The sequence below is a fragment of the Paramormyrops kingsleyae genome, chromosome 1 (genome assembly GCF_048594095.1).
Source record: "Paramormyrops kingsleyae isolate MSU_618 chromosome 1, PKINGS_0.4, whole genome shotgun sequence".
NCBI lineage: Eukaryota > Metazoa > Chordata > Actinopteri > Osteoglossiformes > Mormyridae > Paramormyrops > Paramormyrops kingsleyae.
Window position 1 is genome coordinate 12,427,610 of NC_132797.1, and position 18,539 is coordinate 12,446,148.

General features: G+C 44.8%; 1 protein-coding gene across 13 annotated transcripts in view; it reads right to left on the minus strand.

Annotated features, from left to right (window-relative positions):
- Nucleotides 1–1,891: 1,891 nt before the first annotated feature.
- The window catches only part of c2cd5 (C2 calcium dependent domain containing 5), a 29,866-nt gene continuing 13,218 nt past the window's right edge, over nucleotides 1,892–18,539 (minus strand). For 7 of the 13 annotated variants that reach the window (XM_072709764.1, XM_023816745.2, XM_023816736.2 and 4 more), the window contains 18 exons: nucleotides 17,987–18,040; nucleotides 14,746–14,860; nucleotides 13,083–13,178; nucleotides 11,106–11,300; nucleotides 10,589–10,775; nucleotides 10,190–10,354; nucleotides 8,355–8,495; nucleotides 8,187–8,250; nucleotides 7,463–7,524; nucleotides 7,250–7,348; nucleotides 6,884–6,973; nucleotides 6,365–6,452; nucleotides 6,037–6,129; nucleotides 5,362–5,400; nucleotides 5,060–5,161; nucleotides 3,998–4,191; nucleotides 3,315–3,461; nucleotides 1,892–3,146 (listed from right to left, as the gene is read on the minus strand). In XM_072709764.1, coding sequence (XP_072565865.1) covers nucleotides 3,015–3,146; nucleotides 3,315–3,461; nucleotides 3,998–4,191; nucleotides 5,060–5,161; nucleotides 5,362–5,400; nucleotides 6,037–6,129; nucleotides 6,365–6,452; nucleotides 6,884–6,973; nucleotides 7,250–7,348; nucleotides 7,463–7,524; nucleotides 8,187–8,250; nucleotides 8,355–8,495; nucleotides 10,190–10,354; nucleotides 10,589–10,775; nucleotides 11,106–11,300; nucleotides 13,083–13,178; nucleotides 14,746–14,860; nucleotides 17,987–18,040 — 2,063 coding nt within the window. In that variant the 3' untranslated portion in view covers nucleotides 1,892–3,014. The remainder of the gene's footprint in view (nucleotides 3,147–3,314; nucleotides 3,462–3,997; nucleotides 4,192–5,059; nucleotides 5,162–5,361; nucleotides 5,401–6,036; nucleotides 6,130–6,364; nucleotides 6,453–6,883; nucleotides 6,974–7,249; nucleotides 7,349–7,462; nucleotides 7,525–8,186; nucleotides 8,251–8,354; nucleotides 8,496–10,189; nucleotides 10,355–10,588; nucleotides 10,776–11,105; nucleotides 11,301–13,082; nucleotides 13,179–14,745; nucleotides 14,861–17,986; nucleotides 18,041–18,539) is intronic. The other 6 variants (XM_072709769.1, XM_023816749.2, XM_023816751.2 and 3 more) reach the window with 3 other exon arrangements.

Below are 18,539 nucleotides of genomic sequence, written 5' to 3' on the forward strand. Positions count from 1 at the left end.
CCCTGCTGCCTTCTGGGAAGAGGCTTTGCAGGGTCAGGACCAGGACAGTCAGATTCTGTAACAGTTTCATTCCTCAAGCCATTAGACTCCTGAACTCTTAACTCATGACAGCCCCTCCCCAACCCCCTCCCCAACCCCCTCCCCACACTCCCCCTCTCTCCATCCATGCACATGTCACTTTTTCAAGAACTTTATGCACTATATGTCTTGCACTAAACCGATACGGTGATGCACACTGTTTTTTGCTGCTATACTGTGGTTAATATGTTATTTCCACTTATTTCTGTAAGCATAAAATGCAACGAAATTTCGTTCTGATGTGCACTAACCAGTGTATTTCTGAATGACAATAAAAGTGGCTATTCTATTCTATTCTATTCTATTCCATTATAAATGTCCAATCATTTTGCAAGTAAATCTTTATCTTTGACAGACTCGCATCCGCTCTTGATGTAGTGATCTCCGCACTGAGCTCATCTTTATTGGCTGACAGATGAGTCGATGTGGATTCAGTGACCTATTTGGCCTGGGTTAGGGATCTGTAGGCCTGGACGTGTCACATGGTTTCCACCGATTAGTTTCTCAGTGACTCCCTGTGATCTACTTCAAGATTAAGACAGTGATCAATGGAAGTGTCACAGTTTAGAGCAGATGTATCCCACATGCTTCCGTGCAAGGCACGGGCCTCTGGATTATGTCGCTGGACTGTGTACTGTATCACAGCAGTGGATACGTCCTCTGCATACCGCACCCCCCTCATTTAATTGGCTGAGTGACACTATTTATGGAACGGAGAAGTTTTCCCAAATGTACTTTGCAAATTTTAGTAGTTCCCACAACTACATAAATACTCCCCCTCCCCAGGGAATTTCATAGTTTACATAGTTTTTTTCTCAATCATAACATTTCGCCAGTCTTGTCACAAACATGTCGTCAACCCCGGGTAAAAGGCTAAACTCTTATTTGTACCATCTATAAATTTTTAAAAAGAATACTTAGGGTGAGCCCCATCACTTTGAAAGTCATTTAACAATTTGATGCAGGTATTGTAAGGGAACCAAAAAAAAAAAAAAAAAAAACACAAAAATGAACTCACCAGAAGCTTATTCAGAGCTCCTTAAAAGCCAGCTAAGTAAACCTAATTGAGCTACTTAAGTATTCACGCTGATGTAAAAGGTAATTGTGCTCCTAAACTATTATCCCTTCATTACATTGCCATATTTATCTGTCGGATGAAGAGTATCAATTGCTTTTAAACTGGCATTAACACACTTGGAATTTTTCTCAAAGGAATCAGTGACTGAAACTGAGGCTGCCGGACTTCTACTCATTGGGAGTTCAGATCGCAGACCGGTAGATCTGTCCATGTGTCTAACATTAATGCTCATCCCGCTCCAGGGAACATCTTAGATGTGATAGCACAGACTGGGAGGCTGCCAAAGGAAGGGCCACACTACCAGTTTACCGCTGGGTACCATCTTTGTTCCATTTGGATTTAAGGAGGCAGCATGCCCAAACATTATGGGATTTTTAAAGCCACATCCCCTCCCATAACTGGTGGCAACTGTTAAAAGAAGTTACCATTAATTATATTGTTTTCCTAGGCAATATTTATACATCGAATACATTTTGATATGGCCAATCCTTTAAATGTAGTTCTTGGCACCACTTCGCCTCACAGACTGTCCTACATGTGGTCGATCATTTAGTGAGTGTGACAACCTCAATTCATTTGGTGGATGGGAATGGAAAAATCCCACAGCGAGCCGAATAACCCAGACTCAACTGAAAAGGGACAAACCCACACCTTTTAAAGATGAATACAGTCACTCAGACACTTCAAACCGCAATTTTCACTTAATGGAGGAAGCATAACCGCTGCAGGACTCTGTCACCTTTTAAATAGAACTTTATTGTGCAAGATTAAGAACGACTGGGCCAAATAACAGGGAACATGTCCATTGAAAAGGTTACCGTGTTGCTAATTAGAAGAAAGCAACAGCGCCCCCTTCTGTACATTCAAGTCTTACACTGATTGAACCTGCCTGTTCTGCACTATTCACTAGGATTACAGGCTACAGACTTACTCCCAACGGTTCAAATGGCTCATGCAACTAAACACAATTTACTAATCGCTCACTTTATTATTTTCCTTTTTTTTTTTACAAAAATACCCATCTGATTTAATACACATTTACACAAATAAAAAGGTTGCTTGTGGCACCTATACTAAAAAAAGACTGCATTTTCCAGCATTAGACAGAATTAAAAAAATATCAAAAATTCAGTAGTACACAACTAAAAATGAAATAAAATTCTGCGGCCGCCTTAACCATGAGAACAGCAGTGCACTTTGCGACACGAGTTTCATTACATTTATTTAGTATGAGCTTCTCAAGCAAGGATGTTTGACAGAAGAAAAAACACTTCATGTCTTCAAGAGATCCTACTTTAAAAAGTGCACTGAAAATATATATATATAAAAGAGTCGAGTGCAAGTGGCACAGAGTACCCACCGCACCTCTCTGACCACGCATCCCTAATAGCTACGTTGGGGAGGCCTTCATCCCGGAAAATGACATACAGCTGCCTCTGCTTTGCGTAAAGGCATGGAACGTCTATGGGGGCCGCTTACGGACTTGGCACGGGCGTCCTCTCAGGTGCCCGACACGGCACTCAGCGGCCGGATGGGAATTCTACGAAAGCGTGGACAATTTATTGAGGTCTCTGACCTGTGGAAGCCCAGACCACGAGACACAAACATTTGGACACCCGGTATGATCCTGATTTAATTAAAAAAAATCAATAAATAAATTGAATTTCCACACAGCTTTCACAGAATCCACCTGGCCAGCTCAGTGTCACAGACTCTGTGGTCCTTTTTTCCCTCAGTATTAAATTAATGGTGATTATGGAGAGGCATTGCCCTTTGAGCACTTGTCCTGAAGGTCAAAGACAGCCACCAGTCCAGAGTTGGCTTGGATAGCGCTTGTGCGCGTATGTGTGTGTTCTCTCTAGGCATTGGCTTCAGCAGCGCCGCTCAAATTCTGCATGCTAGATGTCTGAGGAGCAGCAGCTGTGGCCTCCGCCTCCGACTCCCGCACAAAGATGACAGCGTCGCCGCTCACGTTGATAAGGCACTGAGCCTGGGGGCAGAGGAACGCAGTGTAAGCACAGGGAGGCACTGAGCCTGGGGGCAGAGGAACGCAGTGTAAGCACAGGGAGGCACTGAGCCTGGGGGCAGAGGAACGCAGTGTAAGCACAGGGAGGTAGCCAGGCAGTGAGGTAGGCGGTCAGATATGCCTGAGGCCCACCTGGTTCTTGTTGGGGTTCTCCATGAAGACGCACTCCTTCATGCTGTAGGACACCACGGCATTCCCCCCCAGGGCCGCTACATGAGCCCGCACCATGGCAAACACCTCAGCGATGAAACAGTGCAGGAAGCCACTGACCCCCCCTTCCTGTGGTGGACAGACAGAGACACGCAAACACTCACACTGAATCTCTCCAGGCTAAAAAACTTAATGCGCCGCAGCACTAAACAATGCTATCAAAAACAAACATTTTACAAATGTAATTCTAATGCACCAAGCAGTTCACGCAGATTAAATGTAAATCACGTTTACAATTTCGATTAAATGAAAGAGTCAACAAAAAGCTTTAACCAAGTTATGAAAAGAAACACTCACACATTAAAGCTTATCAACTGAGAATACATCAGAGACTTGTTTATTCAAGACAGGCCGCGAGCATAGCAATCAAATGACTTTTAAACACGCCTCTTCACCATCATTTAAAAGAGCTTCAAATTCGTTGCCACAGGCAGAGCACTGAAATGTTCAAGCGTTGAATCTGTGTTGAGATCTTGAGAATATTGACCAATGTGAGCAGATTAATTCCACCGTAAAGGGAGAGGTGTATTTCAGCAGGACAGGTCTGGGTGTTCCTGCTGGTATGGGGGGGGGCGGGGGGGAGCTCCCTTGGACGTGGCCCTCACCTCCCGCAGTGACGTGGTTTCCCGGATGAAGAACATGTTGATGATGCCCAGGTACTTGATGATTCGAGTGCCCGGGAGGAAGGAAAGCGGGGTCATTTTGACCACAGAGACCGTGCTGCTGGGGAATGGGCGCATACAGCGTAGGGACCGTGAACGCCCCTCTGGTAGTGGGCTGCCTTTCTCCTGGGAGGCTGCTGGGGGGGTGAGGGAGTTGGGGGGGGGGCACACAAGGAGCAGACACACAGCCTTCAGAGGGTGTCATGGGAACGATGATCAGATGTTAGTCAAGAGCCATGGAAGCATGTTTAGAAAGAGAGAGAGAGGCGGAGGGAGAGCGCCATCTGCTTCGGTGTGGTGAAATGGCTGGGTGACAGCATTCAGAAACCATCTGAAGCCTCAACGATGTAGCTTAGCATGGCCTGCCATGGAGGAAACAGTACTCATGCATAGCATGCAGTACATGAATGGAAAGGAACGAACAGATGGGGGCGGGGGGGCGGCACGAACAAAACCAAACGAACAGGAGGGTAATCAGACGGCTATGCCTTAGCAATGATCAGAGAAGAAGACAAAGGAAACACAAAACAAGTCGTCTGCTGAGGGAGTTCTGCTGTTTTGGAGGAGCGAGAGTGTGAAAGATGTTACATTTCTTAAAATGTAACCTTACGGTTTATAGCTTTGATGCTTTTCAAGCCACCAGCTAGCCAATCAGGAAAGCCTACAGAGAATCTAAATCGTGCGGTGCTGGCTCGTGTTTCCAAATTCACCAAAATCAACTAAAATCTTTAAACTGTGCACAGACAAAATTGAAAATAATATTCTTGATGAGCGGTGACTGCAGGCTAAATGGCAGCCGAGCCCAAATACGTCTAACCAGAAGCAGGACAAGCCCGCATAGGGGGGGCGTGTCCTCAGCTTTCACACTCTGTCAATCAGCTGTGCTTGATCGGTAATGCCATTTCTGGGGCAGCAAGGCTCCGCCCACCACCGTCATGGCAGAGGTAGATTACATGGTACCGCTGGGATTGTCACCAGAGTGTGCTAGAAACAGTGTTCTCCTACTTGTCTTAATTGATCCACGTCTTATGGCCTGAGCTTTCAGTTTAATGAGCTCTATCCAGGTGCTGCATCTGTCTGCAAAGGAACTGTAATCAACTGAGGTGGCTGAAAGTACACAGACAGACAAAAAGAAAGAAGAAAAAATAAAAAAAGGAAAAAATAACATGGATGACATTGGCTATTTGCGTCAAATCGCTTCGTCAGGAAAGCACTATCTGTCTGAGAGACAAAAGAAAAAAAGAATTTAAAAAGAATGTCCTGGTTGTAGTGCTAATGGACACATGGGCAGGCGGGGGGGGCCTTACCTCTGGCAGAGGTGTGGATGCCGCCGCCATCTTGGTGCCCTGTGGACAGGAGGGGAGGGAGGGTCAAGGCGTCTCCAAAACTAACCTAGGGCGGCCATCTTACCCCCAGCATGCCAGCACTGTTTACATTTAAATTGTGTGTTAATGTTGACATACCTTGATTTTTTCTTTTTCTTTTTAGCTTGTTGTGTCTATCACTGCACTTCATGTATTTGTGTAGCACCGTGGTCTTGGAGACCACCGTATGCTGTTACTCTACATGGTGGCAGTGAAGTCCAACATGACGTGTCTGAATGTGCTTCTGCTAATACCCAAGACCGTGTGACAAAAAAACCCGCCACGTCTAGTGTAAGTGTCAGTCGTTGCGGCTCACAGACCGCGTGCGAGCCTGCCACTCTCTAGACACTGACAGGCATGGAGGTCCAGGCTGGTGGGACAGGACAGAGCTAAGGTCTTCACTCCTGGTCCTGGCATGTTCTCATCTAGAGCACTTCGGCACTTGACTACACTCATTATTCGCAAAGCCGAACTTCACATTCCATCTATGCACAGAAAGAGCAGGAAAGCAAAACCGGCTGCCAGAAACAGGAGTGAAAGCCAATGGAATATAAGAACGGATATCACTAGCTACACCCCCCCCCCCCCCCACCCCACAGTACAGTCAGCCCACAGTACCTGTGCCTTTGCTGGGGGAGAAGGGCTGTGGAGCTGGAGTCTCTGTGCACAGCTCCAGTGGGAACTGAAGCTGTTCCTCATTCTCTGATATCACTTCAAAATGAGAGAGAGAGAGAGAGAGAAACATAAGGCTGGGAAGGATTTGGGAGACAATCAATCCTTTATCCCCCAAGCACAGGGAGGAAGCTTTCAGCGATCTAGCCTGCTCCCACCGAGCACAACTAGATATATCCTGCTATTAATACTCATCACGAAACTAACTGGATGCTAAATGCTAATCTCCAGTAAACAAAACCAAAATGACTTTATTCGACAAAAAAAGAGCCACCTTTCATGATTGCCTTCTCCATATTTGCTTTGAAGTTTTCTTGAGCCTGCTCCTTGTCAAAAGTCATGGCAACAGCAGTGACGGCCACCTGGTGGAGACAATGTGAACTGCTTACGGAGTCTCTCCTGAAAACAGGCTGTGGCCCATACCTTCTGAATGAACTACATGCCAGAGATGCATACTGAATTTTCCCATCAGCTAAACAAGAATTGGCCAACACCATTAAACGCTGGAAGTTCCATACCCTGACACAAGGAATTTTTGCTTTATAGGGCAAGAAAAATTACTTGTCAATAAACCCTCAGAAACTGTAGTTAGATACCTTTGCATGAACTTCCAGTATATGCAAACCTGCCCACACATTTGAATGCTTTTGAAGTTCAGATTTTAGGTCTACAAAATTAACTCATACTAAGTCAAGGCTTTGAGCTCCTCTGGGTGCCCTGCGATGCAAAAAATCCAAACAGAAAGTGGTCCGGGAGCAGAGCCTGGGCTGGCTGCGTTCTGCTGCAGGCTCACCTGAATGAGCTCCTCCTCTGGTACGGCCACAGCGAAGTTCAAATGGCAAAGGCAGCAGGGAACCATGGAGCGCAGCTTGAAGTACAGACTCTGGAAGAGAAAACGACGCCCTTGAGCACCAGCACTAAAGCAAAACAGTGCAAATCATGGTGCATGAAAGCTTCAGTTAACAAGTACATTAATAATAATAACCTTTTATATTTTCTTTCAGCACATCACTTCCTTGGTGCATTATGGATTCACACACCTCATGACAGCCAACCCACACACATCTCAACCATCCTTCAGAGCTCGAAGCACACGCCCCTTAGGATCCACGTCATAATATCATTCGGCGGTTGGCTAAGTTCCTAGGACGGGTCTCACCTTGAGCAGATTCTCACAGAGGTCATTAAAAATCTTGTTAAGTCCTTGGTTGGTCAGGTTAACGTTGTTGAGCCGGAATACGCGTACCGAAGTGAACATCTGAAATAAAATGAGGTTGAAGGCAATTCTCAGAGAAAAAACGCCAATCACTGACATCGGTTTGGGTACCAAGCTCATACCTGCCAGGCACTATGGAGAACAGGAAGTCTTTACCTGTAAACTTGATGTCCAGTTGTAAATCCCAGGCATAATCTCCGTATTACAGCTATAAAAGCCTAAGACAGGGAGTATGCAAGTGAGCAAAGGATTGAGAGAACACTAACCGCTCACAGTAAATGTGAAATGCATGCAGCATGATGATCTGGGCAAAGCCTGATTATGTGATAATCTCCTCTTCAGCTGGCAGTGCATGAAGTGACATGACTTAAGAAGTTCTACCGAAGACTCATCTTTGGATCAGTGAACTTCATACCAGTGTTTCTCAACCCTGTCTTTGGAGACACACATTTTTCTTCCCTCGGAACTCAAAACAAATCTGCACAAGGTATTTGGTGCTTTTGATTATTTGGTTCAGGTGTGAGAACTGGACTGAGAAACACAATGGCTGACAGCTTTTTAAAGATAACCTCTCAAAGGCGAGACGACCATTCAGTGGAGCCTTTGGTATTTAAAGTCCTTAACTAGTTCTTGGTGACTCACTAGTTGGTACCATGAAATAGTCATAAGGTTTAGACTGCTCCAACCACTAGAGGATGGTCCAGTCTCCTGGAATTAGACTGCATCAGGCCAGCAATGTGTTTAGTTGGGATGTTGAGGCTGGTTGTGGGTGGGCTGGACTTTCAGAGCCTTGTGCTGCTGCTGAACGCTTGGCCGGATTGGAGAGCTGTATCCAGGGACCCCATGCCCTGCACCTTCAAGGTGGCGACGGTGCTGGTACCTGATGGCATAGGCGCATCAGTGAGGAGGGAGTGGATGTCCTCCACGGCGTCTGTGTCGTCAATCTGTAAGGACGAGAGATCCGCCGGGTTGTGTGCCTCAGTGAATAGCATTGACACACTGCCAGTGTGACACCAACGCTTTCAAAGATGACGACAGAAGGACTTACTTCAAGGACAAAGGCATCCTTCTTTCCGTGTGACAAGTCAAGCTCCGACACCTCATCCGAGCTTTCCGAGTGTGACCGGAAAAGTCGGGAACGCTGCCGGGACTCTGGAATAGGCGACCCAATCACCTCCTCGATGATCTCCTACCGGCAACCCAAACAGAGAAGAAGGTGAATGCCAGCGGCAATAATCCATTCTGTGCTTGCTTTTTCGGATGGGGGACCTGGCTAATCCCAGAAAACATGCCTCTCCCAGTTGTCAGCCAAGGATCAGAAGCTTGAAATGCAGATGCAGTCATCCTGTGGAATGCTGCCGTAAGATCGTGCTTTTCATAGCTATTCGGTATGGTGGCTAGTGAGGGACACATGTGCCTGATCAGCACAACCCCAAATATATATATATATATATTTTTTTTTTGCAAACTGCAGCTTGGTTTTTCTCTGTTTCTCACTGACAAAGGGCTTTTTCCTTGCTTTATGGGTCTTCAGTCCTGCTTCTAGGAGCCTGACCCGAACTGTCCTAGCAGTGCACTTCACAGCACTCAATGCTTCCCATTCCTTTTGAAGGTCACTTGAGGTCATTTTCCGATTTATGAGGCACTGCCAGATAAGTTGACAGTCATCTCTGGCATTAAAAAGTCGCTTCTGCCCTCTACCTGGCTGGTTTCTGGTCAGGTCCCAGTGTCTTCTGCCTCACCTTATTCATGTGTACTGCTGTCTTAGAAATTTTGAACCTGGAAGCAACCTGCTGCTCACTGCAGCCTTCTGCCAGCAGAACCATGACTAAACCAGGATTTAAATATGCAGATTTGCTTAGGAGTATAGTGTGGTCTCTTAATTTTTCCCACTGCAGTATATGTGTATATACAGTGAAGAGTGGCCCGTTTAATGTATTCTATATTTATGACTACAAATCCACCAGATTATCAGTTCCGGAACAATGCATGTCTTTGATGTGAGCAACCAATAAATGCAGGAAGCAGTAAGAGGCCTTCTAGATATTTTATGGGCTGTGATTTGCTGGAATAAAACCTCTGCACTCCTTCAGATTGATATCAGACTGAATAAGTTGCTACACGGACGGTAATTTCATAAACACTCCAAACACCTTCCTGAAGAAGTCACGTTCGTTTTTTCAGTTTCATTTCAGTGTAACAAGACATCCCCAACTCCCCAGCCATGGAACATAGCTAGACTTGCACAGAGGAGGACGATGACATCATGAGCCAGCAATCTTCGACACGATGAACAATTTGACAAAGTGAATTTATTTTGGGGTGACCCTTTAAAAGGCATCCAGTAAGAAAGCCAAGACCAGTAAAGAATTACATAAAAGATGTAAAATATGATATTGGTAGTTAAATTAAACTGTTTCTGATAGAATATCTAAGAAGCACAGCCACAAAATTAGCAAAAGTGAAATGTTTAACCCCATTAGCCTTTAATAGGATAACATAAATACACCGAGTTATGCATAAGTATTTCTTTGTGATGAATTTTGTGAACACAATGAATGTTCATGCTTTAATGTAGCATATTAGTGCCTCTGAATGGCTCTGGGTCCCATTCAACAACTTGGGGGGGGGTCTTGTAAAAACAATGGAACTCCTCAGATTAAAAAAACAATTCACCCTACATCATCTGAAACACAACATGGAGTGGACATCTGACGATTCTGTGAGGTCAGCCCACAGCTAAAGTAGCTGTCCTTGGATGGCCTTGTGTGTATAAATATTGGGCATTCTGGACTGTTGGCGCCTCGCCGGCAAATGGCACAATCCAGAGCCATAAACCGACAGCTCTCGCTCTCCAGGTCTACCAGCTGCATGGCCACTCACCTGCGGGTGGACCTCATAGAGGTCCTTGTTTTTGGAGATGGTGTCGTTGATCTTCTTCTGCATGTTGGAGATATGCTGCTCGTAGGTGATGTCGCTGGGCGTCTTTCCTGCGATCTGGATGCCCCCCGGAGCGGGCAGGGCCATCAGGTATACCCCTGTGGCAGACTGAGCACGCGAGGCAGGTCACGCCATGCCATCCTCTTTTCAAATGTCCAGTATCACTTTTTTTTTCCTTTTAACACACATAAAACAACCTCCATCTTGTGATAAACAGTTGTCGCATTTCAACAAATAGCAGAAGCAGTAATCTGTTAAGAGCAAGGAAAAAAAAATGTTCCGACATGCAGAAAGTGGTGCCATCCCCATGACCCCTGACCCCTGACCCCAGGACCTGCTCACCGCCAGCCCCACCAGCATGTTCTCGCCCACGCTGATCTGCACGCGCAGCCCGAACAGGGCGTTCATGCTACGCAGCTTCAGCTTGTTCATCAGCTGGGTGTGCAGCTCATACTCCATGAAGGGCAGCAGGTTGCTGATGGCCGTGGCGTTCACCTCTCCCTGGGCCTTCTTCTTCAGCCGGCACAGCCTGCCGTGAGGGACGGGACAGGATGATGAGGCAGCTGGGGGCTCTAATTCAGCTTCAAGCTGAGGGCAAGTCTGAGGTAAGATGGGCAACTCATAGAGGAGAGCGAGACTGTTTGGACACAAAGCTCACGGTACAAAATGAACAGTTTGACCTTTAATTTCAAAGGTTTTCATTAAAAGGAACAGAAAATGCTGAAATCTGTTAAGGTCAAAGCACTTTCAACTGTGCTCTTCCTGTGATATTCATGAGAGCTCTGCAATGTTCCTAAATACCAAGCCAAGCCCTCACACCTGGTGAACGTCACGGGGGGCTTTGTGGGCCGGAGCGTACCTGGCCTGGATGAGGCTGCCCTTGCCCATCACCGTCGCCTCCACCGGCAGGTCTATGGTGGTGAAGAGCACATCCGGCACCTTCTGCCGGCGACAGTTGTAGCAGTACGTGAGGTGAGCTGGGAAGGGCATGTTGAGCTCGTCGTAGGGAATGTGACAGAAGCCACAGCTAGGGGGCGCCGGATCCTCCAACCTGCTGAGCAGAAAATGCAGGGACATTAAAACAGTGCTGCGGATCAGTGTATATACTTACAAGGTAAATATGTAACATGTACAAGGCACTGCATGTGACTCAAATTAACCCTACATACATACACACACACACACACACACACACACACACACACACACACACACATGTCCCTTATTGTATATGGAGAAGTAACATGACTCATAAGTACTTAAACATTTTATTTCAAATTGATGAAGCAAAATAAAGCATTAGCGCTTAGAAGTGTTTTAAATATTGGGATTGGTTGGTCCATAGGTGTACGGCAAATATTACACGTTAGAATATTAAAACAGAGAACCTCTCTTTTTGTGACCTTATATGAGGAAAAAAAAAATGGAGAGAAAAATAAGTAGTTTAGACAAAGGTTTAGAGGCTGCAAAGGCCATTTGAAGTTTCTTTCCGGCAGTTCTTTGGCAGCATGTTTGCTATCAGGCTACAAAAACATTGCATGTGAAGCTGCTCTCTTTGCATTTGGTCATCATCGGTGGTACCTAGAGGAGCTTTTGTTTCCCAATCGGGTCTTCGGGGACCCACAGTTGGCCCATATTTTTGCGCCCTACCAGCTCTCAGTATCAGAAACATGGACTGTCTGCAGGTCCCTGATGACCAGATTGGGAAACACTGTCCTGACATTCTTTGACCTTTCTGCTATAGATGCAGAAAAAATGGACATAAACAAAGAAGAGTGAAAATGAAGGAACTGATGAACCCTCTCTCAGACTGGATGCAAAATTCATCAACACAAGTAAATCCTTTTCCTCATTTGTTACCAGCAACAGAAAGAAATTCGTCGAGATTCTAGGATTTAATAATTAAATTCTGACATCATCTCCTGCTACATGGGAGGATGATCAGCATTCTAAAGCTGCCCAAGAAATTGTTGCTACCCTGACAGTCAGTTTGCAGAAAGAGGCGTCAAACTGTCGACCAAAGACGAGGAACAGAAGTTCCTCTTACAAGTCATGCAGGGACATTGGCATCAGTATCCTGAAGGTAGCAAGAAAACTGTCTTGGCTGGACTGTCAGATGTAATAAGCATACAGTATGTAATAAGAATGACATACTGGCAAGATTATTTGCTAATACTGCATTAAATATGCATTGGGCTTCACTGATAATTGCCACTGTCTTTGTCAGGGCCTGCAATTGTGGTCCGTCGGGATATGAAGACTGTGCTCAAGGTCAACTGATATCTGTCAGGGCAAACTGAACTGCAAGTTATTTTTTTTTTTAATGTTTTGGACATTCTGTTGTTAATTTATTTTGCATATTTTATGCATTTCTCGTGGTTGCCGTGACAAATTATTTCGACTAAAAATGCATGAGTGCCTGATTGTCTCTACATAGCGAATATCACTTGTAATGATCAAGACTTCAGGTGGTCTTTGCAACCCTTAAATATGGCACAGTTTCACTCATTTTTTTCACAATTTTCTTCTTACAAAAGAGGATGAGAATGCAGCCACCCCTGGCATCACTTAAAATAAAACAGGGCCACTCTAATATGGTTTAAAAACAGGATTTATATAATCTGATTTGAAAAAATCTGCCACACCTATTTTGATCATTTATGAAAATATAATGAGAGATCAATGCAAATTTAATAATGTTTTGGTGGAGGTCTGTATCCTGCAAGTCAGTTTGTGACCCATGAAACCAGAGCAAGAGCAATCCTTGGTGTTAAGGAAAATATGAAAGTCGGCCTTGTCTGCCCTCGCTGTAAGGAAGGCCGGGTGCCATGACAACCTGTGTTCGCTGTAGCTGTCCAGGCAGCCCTCCTGCATGAACTTGGGGTTGAGGATCGCTGCGGTGCCCGACGCGGACAGGATGCACACCTCCTCGCTGAACAGGAAGGGCGGGCAAAGGGACAAGGACAAAGATAGAGGGATCATACCACGTCTCATCATAGGAACCAAAAGCAGTACCACAAAGGCCACAGTATAGGGATACAAGAAGCAAACATGATGAAACTAATGTGCATCTATATGAGCTATACAGTCGAACCTCGTTACAACGTACCCCGTTTATAACGTTTACACCAATACAACGTTCAAATTTCGATGTCCCGAATTCGCGTAATGCATTATTCCATTTGCCGGGATCGCTTAGAACGTACACCTTTACAGCGTAAACTTCGATATAACGTATGATTTTCAGAGGAAAATAGGCAAATTGACCTTCGTTACAACGTACAGCCTCATCTTCCGAGCGCGCGCACAATTCAGAATCGGCTGTTGCCGGCCATCTACATCGCTTAGCAACGCCTAACTGTATGAACTTATCCTCACGAAGCATTCCACGCCGGCCGGACTCCTTGCATGCAGCCCCCGTTTTTTCATGGTTTTGCATGGTGTCGCATATCAAGCAAGATGCCTGCTAAAAGGAAACGGATTTCGATGACCGACAAGGTGGAAATAATTCAGAATTATACATGGCAGCCTTATACTGCCGACGCGAACTAAGTTCTGAAACTGTGTGGTTATTGGGGTAATTGTGTGACATATAGTGAAAGAAATGAACAAAAGACAGATGTCTAACACATGTATCGAAATTTATTTCAGCCAATTGAATCATATACAGGTGCATAATTTCGGTTTGACATTAGGTTACAGTAAGGCGATTTGAACGATAAGCCGGCAGTGGATTTTGCGTTATGTCGGCTGTCTATGAGTAACTGATATTAACCTAGTTTGAAGAATATAGTTCCTATTACAGTATATTCTTCAAACTACACAAGCTGTATGTCATAGTGTCTACTTGAGGGGTGTTTTCTAAAAGTTTTTTTATATACATTTTGTGTTCTATCATTCATTTTGAGGGAATTGGTTACAACGTACTATGGTTATAACGTACAAATTCTTAATTCCCCCGAGGTACGTTGTAACGAAGTTCGACTGTACCTACATGATGTAGAGGACAGTGCAGAAGTCTTAGGCATTCAAACAAAATGATATTTAAATGACCTTCATGTTGGTGAAATACTATGATATTTTGCCTGTCAGCTCAGGCATTTCGAAACTTCTCCTAAAGTCACCCCAGTATTTGCAGAACAAATATTTGTAATGACTGGGGTGCCCCTGAGGAGAGGTTTGAGACCAAAGTGGGGTTTAATAGCTATTCAACAAGACATTAGGAACTTTTTGGAGAAAAGAAATTCTTGTTGTTTAGTGTGGCTATTAACCGCCAACCCAGCCCTAACCATAAGCATAGGTCACCAAATAAAATACAAGAGTTTTTGCATTTTTAGTCTTTTCATAGCAGTCACCGACTTTTGTAAAAAAAAAAAACAGATATTTATTATGTTATGTGTCCCCACAAGGTAAGGTATACCCGCTCACACACACACACACACACACACACACACACACACGCACACACACACGGCCTTCCTAAGCAGGACACTGCTCACCAGATGCTGGTGGATTCGCTGTAGCCCACCACGGCGTGGCAGCCCAGCGCTTTGGCGTGAGACTTGATCTCCTGCCGAATCTCTTCCCACCAGGCGTCTCGGGTCTCTGGCTCGTCTGAAACGACACAAGGTTGACGCCGGGGGGCACTCGTGAGGTGGATGGTATTCACATGCTGGGGAAGACACTGACTGGATGTGTCGGGGGTGGGGGGCATCTCATGAAGCCATTTATCAGTTAAAATGGTGAATTTCATGTCACTCGTCCAACCCTAAGCTATCGACAAAACATACAATGATGGTGCACCAGTGACGCGAGCTGGACTTTGCCTGGCTTCAGGACATCCGCATGTCGATGACACCTCATCGCTAGTGACTCAGAGGGATATGGGGGGGGGGAGGGGGGTCAACAAGAGCTGAATCCACCAATTTCATTAAGTACTGCAGCCATCGCTACTTAATGAAAAACATTCAGTCTATATGCCTTGTATTAAACTCACTTTCTACACTTTGTGAATGTTTTTTTCAGGTAAAAAAACAAGGTAGAATCTCCTAGTGCATTAGTAGTCAACGGATGGAATTCATTTCAATGGTAAGCCAAAAAAAAAAAACAGCCAGAGACAAAACAGAAGAGACATGTGGATGGAATTCACGGGAAGTTCCGCAGAACCTCTGATAAGAGGCGAGATAGATCCATGACAGCAGACTCCTGATACGGAACAGCCACCCAAGTACAAGGACAGTTTCAGGAAGACCTCAGCAAACCTCGGCAAGGGGGAGGGGTGTGCGGGGTGGGTGGGGGTTTAAGGGCCATATTCATTCATCTCACTGCCAGACTCTTACCTAGGGTGGCATCTGGAGAACATCCCTCAAAAAACGTCAGATATTCCAAAACAAGGTCCATGACATTAATTATTACGTCCACTAAACTAACCGTCTCACCTCTCCAGGCAGGAGAGGATCTTTGGCATCAACAATTAGTGACACGAAAATCACTAGTTTGAATTCAAATCAGTTCATCGGTATAAACCTATTATTGATTGCATAGCAAGGCCATGCAATATTTACATCCTCAATAGAGATTGTAAATTTGAAAATTTCTCTTGCTAGTGACACTATTTATTTAGTCAGTGGTAAAATTAGATTGCAGTGACAACCACAAATTGTGGTCCTTAAAATGTAAACTTAGAGAGCCTACTCAGAGAGCATTAGCAAAAGCTGAGGGAAGGACAGACCCTTTTCTGATGGAATTTGGATCTACAAGGAGGAAACTTGTCCGAGAACAAGCTACCCATTGTGCTATGAATACGGCCCTTGGGGGGCAAGGACACACATGCCCCAGGTTCTCCATCTCGACACCATTATTCCCACCCCTATCGTGGCTGGTTTCTTCAAGATGCTATTTTAAGGAAGCGTCAGCCTTGCGAGTGCAAAGGAAATGCCAGAAGCAGATTCAGCAGAGAGTAGCCAGAAATGGTTGGGTTTCACCTTGGCGCATGCTTGAGTCACATGACAGAACAGAGCAGGGGGGGGAAAAAGTATGGCAGCTCACTGAAATGGTCAGAGAAGTTATGGCTCTAAATCTGCGCGAAAAAGCCAAGAACAGAAAAGCATGTCATGTAGCTCTTAAATCTGAGCTCCCCGAATCACGCTCAGGTAGGAGCTACAAAAGGCAACCTATAGCTATGATCTGACATAATGAGCTGAGAAGAGAAGAGAATTTTCAGTTTCCCATGTTTATAAACTATTGAGTCAACAGTTGGATCATTCAGTGTAAGATTGCTTTGCAAAAAGAGATTTTTCAATGTATGAATCAGTGGAAAAACTACCCAATGATCCTTTTCTATATTATTACAAACACCTAACCAATGGATAAATTAAAGCAACTGAGGCATATTTTCACTAAAAACATCCTAGTGAAATATCTTCATTATTTATATGGAAGGTGCTTCATACCAAACACTGACAGTACAAGGAGAATCCCTTAGAAAGACATATTGTTACATATCCCCTTAGTGAGCACAGCCCTCTAACTAAGAATAAACTCTCCTGGGAAGGATGTAAAGAATGCAGAAACCAGCAGCTGCTAAATTTAAAGTAAAAAAATGCCAGGACACAGGTACGTATCGCAAAACGGAAAACGTGAATAGGCAAGGAAGAGGTAGGAAATGTTCGGAGTTACAGACACACCAGTCCTGGTGCAACTTCACACACAGCAGCGATCAAAACGAACTCGTTACCATTACGGACCAACCCAGTCCAAAACAACGCTCTGCTCGATGTATCTGTTAAACTGTATTTTAAATGCATGGATATCATTTCAAGTAGTATGCTCCTGTATCATTTTCGATTATTTTATTCTACCATAGACTCAGCAGAAAAAACAGCAGTAATGTATATACGAACTGTCAAAATTTCGGAAATTGGTGATGGGCATTTAATGTCACAAAAATGAATCAGAAATTTTAGGGGTTGCCATATTATATAAATATATATATATTTACACACACACACGCTTGGCTCGAAGTGGACATAGTTGGAAATGCAAATCTGGCAATTAAACGCCATTAAAGAACATTGTATGCGATAATGCATACATTTCATTAGGAATTTGGTATGCTAACAGTGGGCTAACTGCTGCCTGAGGGAGTGAGCTTGACAGACAAATGCTTTCTGGAGCAGTGCTCAATATGACATCTGTGCTTGACAGGGCGGAATTAGGGTCTTCCCTGTGGGTCTATAAACCAAAATCAGCAAACTGCTTCACAGCCGAGTGGACAAAAATAAACAATAAGACACATAGTGTATTTTGAGTCTAGTAAACAAGACTGGCATATAATGTCAGAATCTTCAATTTTGGCATGTTCCAGCTACTATTCTTGCTTTCGCTTCGAAGCATTTTTAGAGCATGTTTACGGTTCGCTGCAAACAGCTCAGCTCCTGACAAAAGGAGAACCGTTTGTTAAGCTTTTTGTGCCTGCAACGTGACCAGATCCATCAAGGTCTGCGATCTCCTCCATTCCAGGCTGCAAGGTGAAAACGCGCCAGCAGTGCAGCACCAGGCAGGTACCTCAACCCCCAAGAGCCCTTTGTGGGTTTCGACAACAAATAAATACCCATCGCCAATTTGAATGCAAAACAGGGAGCTCCCCGTCCCTGTGTCTGTCCGCTCCTAAATGCAGGAACTTCACTGAGCTGCCATAGTTTCTGTGGGTATGTGCAATACCAAAAGAGTGGGAAATACCTGCAGTGAAACTATTCCAGTCTAGCAGTTTGTATGATCTTGTGTTACCCAAGGCTGAGTTCAAAACAGCAAATTAGTAGATCAGTTAAAGTCGCCGAAAGAGAGAAGAGAAAAACAAAAAAATAATAAAAAGGAAGAAGAAGATACAGACAGTACAGCTACAAACAAGAAGAGCACACAACAAAACACTCCACAGGAACTGCAAAGACACAGACAACAGAGTTAATCAGAGGCTTGTAAAAGGGAAGGGCAGAGGGAGGGGGTAAAAACAATGGGGGGGGGAGAGGGAGGAAGAGGGGAAGCAGATCAAAGCATAGAGGGATGCTGGAAGAAAAGAGAGGAAGGGGGAAGAAAAAGAGAGGGAAAGTAAGAGTGAGAGGCATGCAGTAGCAGAGTATCAGTCGGCCTTAAGCTCGGCAGGCCTGGTAAAAACAGCAAATCGGCGGAGCGACTGTCGCAGTATTACAGACTGACAGGGCGGTTGAGGAATGCCTCTGCCTCACCCGAACCATGCACTGAGCTATCACATGGAGGTCTCATTAACACACAGCGC